Source organism: Camellia sinensis, chromosome 9, assembly GCF_055761805.1.
Source record: "Camellia sinensis isolate YWXY chromosome 9, ASM5576180v1, whole genome shotgun sequence".
NCBI classification, from domain to species: domain Eukaryota; kingdom Viridiplantae; phylum Streptophyta; class Magnoliopsida; order Ericales; family Theaceae; genus Camellia; species Camellia sinensis.
The window spans coordinates 94,691,887-94,702,021 of NC_138969.1; the positions used below are offsets into that span (position 1 = coordinate 94,691,887).

At 35.6% G+C, this 10,135-nt stretch overlaps 1 protein-coding gene across 1 annotated transcript; it reads left to right on the plus strand.

Moving 5' to 3' along the window:
- The first annotated feature begins 1,670 nt into the window (after nt 1-1,670).
- On the plus strand, nt 1,671-7,663 carry LOC114262071 (hyperosmolality-gated Ca2+ permeable channel 3.1). Its single transcript, XM_028202410.2, has 6 exons — nt 1,671-2,075; nt 3,980-4,125; nt 4,311-4,586; nt 4,677-5,509; nt 6,611-6,866; nt 7,091-7,663. Exons 1-6 carry the CDS (start codon nt 1,805-1,807, stop codon nt 7,469-7,471), a joined length of 2,163 nt encoding a protein of 720 aa, XP_028058211.2. The 5' UTR covers nt 1,671-1,804; the 3' UTR covers nt 7,472-7,663.
- The last annotated feature ends 2,472 nt before the right edge of the window (nt 7,664-10,135 follow it).

A 10,135-nucleotide genomic window follows, 5' to 3' on the forward strand; every position in this document is an offset into this window, starting at 1 on the left:
GGTGTGCAGACCTTCAAGATTCGACTGTTGAGCTTGTGGGGCGTAAGGCGAGAGAAACTGCCCTTGGGACACATGTGGTTGGAAGAGATGATGAATGGGTTTGTTCCTAGTTCGGACGAATGTCTTGTGGTGGTGGAGGGAGAGGGACAGGTAAGTCACACTGAAGCAAAACGCTAATCAGAGCTTGGTTTTGTTCGGCTAGGCGGTTGATGTTGTTAGTGAGTTATGCAAAATATGGAGATGGGTTGTTTTGGTTAGAGAACTCAGCTTGAGGGTTGCCAGTATTGTGTTGTGAAGCCATGGATTTTCTCGTAACCATTCACTCCGACGTAGAAGATAAGTAAGAGTGAAACTTCCTCCGGTGACAAAGAACACAACTGTTAACCAGAATATTTCCCACAAACGGCGCCAGTTGATAATGTTGTTTGGTCGGACTAATCCAAGCACTCTGCTGATCGGTTGACCTTCCTCCTCCAAGCTGAAGGTGCAACAAGCCCACTGGGAAGGTTTCGAAATGGGGAGTTTCCTTCTCGTAGACCCTTCGATAATCAAGTTAGATCAGAACGTAGTCTGAATAGTAACTTAGAGAGGAAAAGAGAGAGAATTAGAGAATTAGTTACTACAAAACGTACTTCAGAAGCTTTCTTACATCCCTCACTCATCATTTCCTAGTCCATTTGAGCTGTCTCGTTAGTTAAAAGTCTATAGTCTGGTTACCATCGGTCATAATGGTTTTGCATGCTCAAGTATGAGAGGTCTTGTTACATTTAATGCCATGACAACCTCATTTAATGCCTGATGTGTGCCTTCAATAACTCTGCAGAATCTTTGTCTGCTACGTGGCTCCCTATCTGATAGATGTCTAAATGCTCTGGGCCAGCACCGGCTTCTCATTACTATTAGGCTTTAACCATGCGACTGTCTGGAGAGCTTAGGACAAAGGTGGGTCGAGCCTTCCTAGGCCATGGGCTAGGCCCTCTTGGGCTATGCCTAGCACTTATTATTTTTTATTATAAGGTAAAAGTTATCATTTTGCCTTAATGGAATAATGATAATTTTTAGACCGAACTATTTTTCCAATTTAGTTTTGATTCGGATCTATAGGTGTGAACGGTTTGATTTAATTCTCAAAATTCAAGAAATGTTAGGACTGTTTGGTTCTTGGATTTTCTTGGAACTAGAACAATCCAAATTATATGCACGCCTACTGTCATAATCGCTAGACTCAAATCTTAAACCTTAAGTTGGATAAAAAAGACACTTACCATTTGAACAACAAATAATACATGTTTAATTTATATTTTTAATTATTTAAATTACACGTATATCACATGTGCGAACGGCCAATGTAAAAAAAGTTGACAGGTAAAATAGAGTGGCCATTTTACCGCTAATATAGAAAAAAGTTGACAGTTAAAATACAGTGGCCGTTTTAGTCATTTGGTTTTCTTCTCTCCCATCATTCTCTCTCCTCCATGTCCCTTCCCATGTAATTCGCTTTGCTTCACTCTCTCTCTCTCTCTCTCTCTGGATTAAAAGAAAAGGAAAACAATAAAGAAAAATACTTGTAACCCCACGGTAACCCCACGTTTCTTTCTTATAAGAAAAGCTAATCAAATCCACCATTGATGCATAGATAATTTTTTCCTGCAATACCAAGTCATGTTTGCATCATAAACAATCAACCCTCTCTCAAATTCCGTAACTGTTGTTTTAATATCCTATCTCAACGGTTACTTTCCTCTACATTAATGGCTAGTTTTCATGGACTTTAGAGTTAGAGAGAGAGAGAGAGATCAGATAGATGGATTTTAGTTCTTTCTTGATATCTCTAGGAACATCGTTCGTAATATTCCTGGTATTAATTTTGTTGTTCACATTTTTGTCGAGGAAGGTGGGAAACAAGGAAGTGTACTACCCGAATCGGATCATGAGGGGGATGGATCCCTGGGAGGGTGGGTGTAGGACCCGGAACCCATTTGCTTGGATCCGAGAGGCATTCTCTTCCACCGAGCAAGACGTTATCGCTATGTCTGGTGTTGACTCTGCTGTCTACTTCGTCTTTCTCACCACTGGTTTCTCTCTCTTCTCCCTCTCTCCCTCTCTCTCTCTCTATGTTCATACAGATATATATATCTAGTATCTTATGTACAAGTTATTATGCAAGTAACTTTCCCTTGTTTCTTTTGAGGGGATTTGGTAAGAGCTATATATACATGTGGATATGTATATATATATATATGAGTAATCATCTGTATATAATTTAATCGGAATCTTATGTTGTGCAACCTAAGGTCATGTTTGTTTGGGTGGACATAAAATTATTAATATGATATTTGATTAAACAATTGAAGTACGGATTAATTATTTTAAACTTGACTATTAGTTAGATATGATACATAATCCAACGGATTCGTAGTCCTTGGACTATTAGTCATGAGAATGCTAATCCAGTCCGGCCAAACAAACATGGCCTAAATGTATTATAGGTGCCTTATTACAAAAATGTATATTTTTGTACCGTTAACTATAAAATGCGTAATTATATTATAAATTGACGTAATAAAATATTTTAAAATTTTGTGATTGATGTTATAAAAGTATGTGGCTTGATTATGATATTAGTTATTATGATAATTTGTAATGAGATTATATATTTTATAATTAATATTATAACATTTCATAATAGACTTACATATTTTGTAATAAGATGCATATGATGCGTATCTCGAAAAGAATACACACAATAACATTTTTTATAACAAAAATGCTAGAGGCACCAAAAATTCTAGCAAAAGTTTTACCAAATGTCTCACATGGGTGTGGGACCCACATGGGACCCACACACCCATGTGAGACATTTGGTAAAACTTTTGATAGAATATTTGGGGTATCTAGCATTACTCTTTTTATAATTTAATGGTCACCTTCCACCTTCCAAGATAATTATTTTTCAATGGGTGTATGATGTTCCACTAATTTTTTAAATGTAAATGCATATCAAAAACCAAAAAAATAGTAAGAAGTAGGTTGGCTTTTTGGCTTTTTGGCTTTTTTGGCTATTTTAGCCTGGGCTAAAAAGCTTGGTTTGGGAAGAGCTTTTTCGCTTTTTTGACTTTTTTTGTGAGAGAAGAATGTAATGATTATAGGTTGGATGTGATGTTTTGTTTGTTATGGCTAAAATAGTCTATTTTGTTTTTTGTGGATAAAATAGCCAAAAAAGCCTGAAAACTAACTTGCCAAACAGAGGCTAAGTGACTTTGTTATAAAACATGGGTAAAATACATAAATAATTAGTATATCATGGATTTCATTGTCATCCCTAACTTTAGTTTGTATTAGTTTTAGTACTGCTGAACTTTACATATTAATTCAATTTAGTTCCCTATCCTAACTGTCATGTTAAAAGCATACAAAAAATTCTTACGTTAGCATCACACTGAGAGCATATGAAGAGCATTTGGAGGAAGTCATTTTCTATTTTATTTTTGGAGGAAGTTATGGGACACGTGAAATGTACATTATTTATAAAACAAAACACAGAAACTTTTTATTCCATCACTTGATTGATAATATTTGGCATAAATTGATGTGTTAAAATGTCCTTATGTCTTTTAATACTCGATGTGAGATTGACACAAGTATATTTTTTGTTTTCTTATTAGACAACAATTTAGGGAATGGACTATATTGGAATAACATGTCAAATTTAGGAATGTGATAAATCAAATATTAGAGACAAAAATGAAATTAGTGGTATGTTTGAGGAACTAGCTATTTGCTTAATTTACCCTCAAAACATTAATTCACTTGTGGTAAATTTCACTTAGGATTATTTGCATATTGATAGATAGATTTTTCTTAAAATGCACTTAGGATTCTTTTTACCTTGTTTATTATTACTGTCTATTTAACTGACCAGACTATTACATGCTCACTTCCCATGAACTTGCACTTTCTTTGTAATCTGCTCCACCAGTGTTGGAAATGTTAGTTTTAGCTAGCATTGTGCTGCTACCAGTTCTTCTGCCACTGGCTGCCACTGAAAATAGTGTCAAGTCGGCTGATACCATGAGCAAGAGAGCTTTCAACGACCTTGATAAACTATCCATGGGACATGTTAAAGTAAGTTGCCCAATAATTACTCCTATTGGACGATTGTTGTGATGTCAATTCCATAATTTTTTTTTGTTTTGCCAAAGTAGCTTTTCAATGTTCATCTAAATCAAACAACGGTCTTATGCAATCACTGTGCTTCTGCCATTTAATATGCTTCCTGGTTTTGTCTGTCTTCAATGGGGGTCTCACAGGAAAATAGTCCGAGGTTGTGGGCATTTGTGATAGCCACCTATTGGGTTTCATTTGTTGCATATTACCTATTGTGGAAGGCATACAACCATGTTTCTGATCTGAGGGCTGCAGCTTTAATGTCTCCCAAAGTGAGGGCTGAACAATTTGCTATTGTTGTCAGAGACATACCTCCCCCACCCCAAGGTCAAACAAGAAAGGAACAAGTTGATTCATATTTTCAAACAATCTATCCCGATACATATTACAGATCAATGGTGGTCACTAACAACAAAGAGGTATCTCTATATCATAACTGTTTTTGACTACTTTTCATTATTTTTTCATTTAATTGAAACTAATCGATTATTGCCTCATTTTTTTTGGAGGTGAACACAATTTGGGAAGAGTTGGAAGGGTACAAAAAGAAGCTTGCACGTGCTGAAGCCATATATGCACAGGAAAAACATGAAGGGATTAGACCCACAAACAAAATTGGTTTTCTTGGTCTCATTGGTAAAAAGGTAGATTCCATAGAGTACTACAGTGAGAAAATAAATGAACTGATCCCAAAATTAGAAGCTGAACAAAAGGTCACTCTCAGAGAGAAACAACAGCCTTCAGCTTTGGTCTTCTTCTTCAGCCGGGCGACTGCAGCTTCTGCAGCTCAGAGTTTACATGCCCCAATGGTTGACACATGGACGGTCATGGATGCTCCTGAGCCGCGCCAACTGATATGGACTAATCTTCCTAAAAAGTTTTATGAGAGGCAAATAAGGCAGTCTGTTGTTTATGTTATTGTTTCTTTGACTATAATTTTTTACATGATTCCAATTGGGCTCATCTCTGCATTCACAACACTCACAAATCTGCAGAAGCTTCTACCGTTTCTGAAGCCAATTATTAATTTCTTTAAAATTAAGACAGTTTTGGAAGCATACCTACCACAGATTGCCCTTATCATATTTTTGGCTTTGCTGCCAAAGTTTCTTTTGTTTCTGTCGAAGGTTGAGGGCATTCCTTCACAGAGTCATGTAGAAAGGGCTGCGTCAGGAAAATACTTTTACTTTACAGTGTTCAATGTTTTTCTTGGAGTTACACTGGGTGGAACTCTATTTGATTCCCTGAAGACAATTGAGAAGAATCCTAACTTTATCGTTTCGTTACTTGCGGAAAGCCTTCCATCTAATGCAACTTTCTTCCTAACCTATGTGGCACTGAGGTAAGATCACTTTATTTGTTTTGTTAATTTTACATGCATGTGGGATGTAGAATTATGTAATGCTCCAAAAAAAAAATAATAATAATGACACTCGATATGCATCATAACTCCTGAACATACATATGGAAGGTTACCAATCTCAATTATTTAATATCGAACACATTTCCGGAGTTATGACACTGAATCTGGGAGAAACGAAAGACAGCTTGAGCAACCAAAACACCTTTCTAGCAAACTCAAGTTCAAACGGCCAAAACTCTTCAGAAAACTCAAAATCCCACCTGCTTTAACATAACTGAATAGAAACAAATTCACAACTCCAAGATGACGTATAATTAGAACATATGACAACTACACCAAAAAATACCAAAACCCACAACCAAAGAGTGTAAAAGGGTAGGGTCTAAACTCGGACAACTATAAATTACATATTATAAAGGGATTGACATTCTTTAGCAGTTATTATTTGAGCCACTGTTATGATCAGAAATTGGTTCAACAATATTTGATGCACAAGTGGTGTTAGAGGGAAGTAAAAAAATTTGATGTATACTATTTCAAATGAACGTATTCATGGTATCATCCATGGAATCTACATCAGTTGGGAAAACATAATTTTTTTGGGTCTATTTAATTTGAACTTGTGTTGTATGGGATCAATGGACTAAATTCCAAAATTGGTGGTCGACTACAAATGTTTGATAAAGTTTGTTTGTTGCATTCATTTCTTCTTCTTCTTCTTCTTCTTTGAACTCAAGATGCTTCAAGGTGGATATGGATGTATTGAATAGATGAAGTTATTCCATTGTATTCGAAGTACAGATAGTTTAAACAACTTATACATTAAAGAATGTAGCAATGTAACACTTATATTTCTAAGTAGAACTCTTAATTCTGTTATTCATTTATTTCAACTTACATTTCCCCTCTTTATGTTATTTTTATATTTATTTTTATTCATTCTTCTTTTTAATTCGTCACATTAATTTTTGCCCATCCTCGTTGGGAAATAACGGAAGTCTTTTGGGCACAGGAAAAACAAATGTCAGTATTTTGCTATCATTATGACAAGTGAAGTGAGTTTATAATTCTATATTTCAGGTTCTTTGTCGGCTATGGGTTGGAGCTATCTCGAATAGTTCCTTTAATCGTTTACCATTTGAAGAGGAAGTATGCTTGCAAGACTGAAGCTGAGCTGAAAGAAGCTTGGAGTCCAGGAGATCTTGGGTTTGCAACTAGGATACCCAGTGATATGCTTATCATCACAATTGTCCTTTGCTACTCTGTTATTGCCCCTATCATTATTCCATTCGGTGTGCTGTACTTTGGCCTTGGTTGGCTTGTTCTTCGGAATCAGGCAAGTCTAGCAATGTCTTTCTCTTCTGGTGTAAGCCCTTATTTCTGTTTCATAGTTTTGCTTTCTATCAAGGCTATATTAAGTAATAAAATTTAGGAAGCAAATTGCAACGCATTGTTTCCTTTTTCTATCTATTTCTATCAATGCTAAGGGTTTTGCCTCTTTCATATTTTGTTTGCTTGTTTTGATTTTTGTTTCTTTCGACCTATATACATGCATAATAGGTACTCAAAGTTTACGTTCCATCTTATGAGAGCTACGGGAGGATGTGGCCACACATAAACAGGCGCATTGTGGCTGCATTGTTATTATACCAAGTTACCACGTTCGGTTACTTTGGAATAAAGAAGTTTTACTATGCCCCAATCCTAATTCCACTTCCGATACTGTCATTGATCTTTTCCTTGGTTTGTAGAAAGAAATTCTACCATTTCTTCCAAACTACAGCTCTTGATGTTGCTTGCCGTGAATTCAAGGAAACACCAAACATGGAAATGGTGTTTAGATCTTTCATTCCGCCAAGCTTGACTGCTTCTGACAGGGCTGAAGAAGATCAGTTTGATGATGCTTTATCTCAGGTTTCAAGGTCAGCATCATTCGCTTGATGTACATACTTCTGTATATTATTCCACAAATTTGATGGTTTTTCTAATTTTGTGGATTGTAAACCTGACTGACTCATTGCTACTTCAATTAGTTGTTAGGAAGTACAACTTTGTTGAATCTATTGCTTTGCACCATTTGTAGTCAACTTTGTTGAACATCAAACAAGAATTATAACTCTGAATCTCTTCCAATATTGAATATTTTCATAAAATTGGCATACAAATATATCCTTAACTTATACAAAATGAACAATGATTGATGTACTAATTTTAATAATTACTTGCAAGTGTACGAATCTATTGGAGTATAGACAAGTCAAGAATAAGTTGAACCAACAGGGATTCGATATTTAAAAATAATCAATTAATCTTAAAATAAATTACCTAATCTAGTTGAACAAATCCTTGAGTTTTAATAGAATGAAAAATAATAAAATTCTAAATATTGAAAAGGATTTAATCAAATAAATAAAATACTAGAACAGTGGAATCTATCACATACATCCTATTCAGAATATTCATATTAATTAATTCTTCAACTTTTTTCACAATAAATTGATAATCAAACTTTTTTTTTTTTTTTTATTGTGGATGCTATAATTATGAAAGCTCTTTTTATTAATTTTGTATAAAATATATTTTTCTTTCACCAAACAAAAGTTTAAAATCAAAACATTCATTGAATCCATCAAAACACAATTTACATCCGCTCTTAACAAATCATAAACTGAATCTAACAAAACGCAATGAAAATCTAATCTTAATTATTTTCAATAAAAAAATAGACGAGTGAACAAGAAAAATATTTATTCAATTAAAGCATATATTTATTGAAGGAATTAAGTTACATGAACAAATATAAATGATTAGATATGTAATTTCATCCTAACCCTAGCAACAAATCTAGCTTAACATAATAAAATTAAAAGAAATAATAGAATAATAGAAAAATACTTTTTTTTGATCGGCAAAAAAGAAATTTTATTAATGGAATAAACAAATATAAGGTACAAGGCAAATTACATCAATAAAGAAAAGGGAAGTACAAAAGCATCACAATGAGCTAAATCATCTCAACTAGGTTGCCACCAAAAATCTCATCTTATCATTTGCTAGCACCCTCAGAGTTGGTGAGAGACCAACGAAAAAACAGACCAACCAACACAACAATAATCCGCACAGACTAGAGCAGTCCAGCATCAAATTAGCCACCCAACTCAGACAATCAGCCAATCATATCAAACAGACCAACCTCCCCAACATCCCAACTTAGCCATACAACCATCCTACCATTGCTAGCACCTAAGCATATCAGTCCAGCATCAAGCAGAAACAACAACCAGACATAGCAACCAGACACCTAAGGCAAAATAAGGCCTCAGCAGAGCAGACAACCAGACACCTACGGAAAAATAAGACCTCAACAGAGCAGTAGATAGGGCCAAAAGTAGATATTCAGACCAATGACCCTCTATAGCATCTAATGCAGGACGCACCAGAGAGCACCACAGAAGACATAGCAGATATTCAGACAACCAGATACCTAAGGCAAAATAAGACCTCAGCAGAGCAACATAGCACATAGTTGACAGTTCAGATCAAAATGTAGAACTAAAACACGGCCCAGAATCAACCTCAAGCAGCAGCCATGATTAGACCATGATGCATACTTTAACCTGCTGCAGATTATTCACTATGTCATTAACTGAGTAACTAAAGGAAGGGTTAGAAGCTCTGACCCATAATGCAATCCTGACCTTAATAAGCTCACACAACCCTTCCAAATCCACTTGAGAGCCATTAAAGATATTCTCATTCCTCTGCCTCCAAATGGACATAACACTGCCAATGAAAAGACCTTTCAAATAACTTTCCTTTTTTTTTTTTCTATTCTGTATCCCTCCCACCATTGCAATAGGCCTGACACTGACCCTGGCATAGCCCAAGAAAACCAGTTGATAATATTGGACCAGATCCTCCAAACAATAGGGCAACATAACAGCACATGATTTACAGTTTCCATTTCATTTCTGCAAAAAATACGGTTTACATTTGAGGCTTCACTTAGAACTCCAACTTTTTGGAGATAACAGGCTATCTTGATTCTCTCTCTCCATGCTAACCACCCAAAAAATTGCACCTTTGGTGGAGCCACATTCTTCCAAATGAATTCCCTTAATTTTACATTAACTTCAGATTGTGGTTCACTTCCCTTGTGGACTTAAGCAACTCTAAACCTACCAGACTTGTCTGCATTCCAGTTTAATGTATCTAACAGTCCCTCCCTGAGAACTGGTGCATTTTGTATCATCATCTTTGTCATGACCCGAACCCGCTCCTATGGGTTAAGGCCATAACCGGCCAGTAATCGTGTGATTACCTACGGCCTCAATCAAATAAGTCAAAACTCATCAGAGTAAAAGGGGCCAAACGGAAGCAATTTAAAACTTTGTCCATAGAGCTGTACTTATATACACACCATAACATTTCAAACATTTATATGTTAATAACTCACATCAGAATATGTACTAATACAAAACATTGTACATACAGGATCATCCAGATTTAAGTCAGCCAAACACAAGACTTATATTCGACAATGGTCCGATGATTTCGCAAACAAAACAAAACTATAAATAGAGGACAAAAGGGCGAAGACAGTCT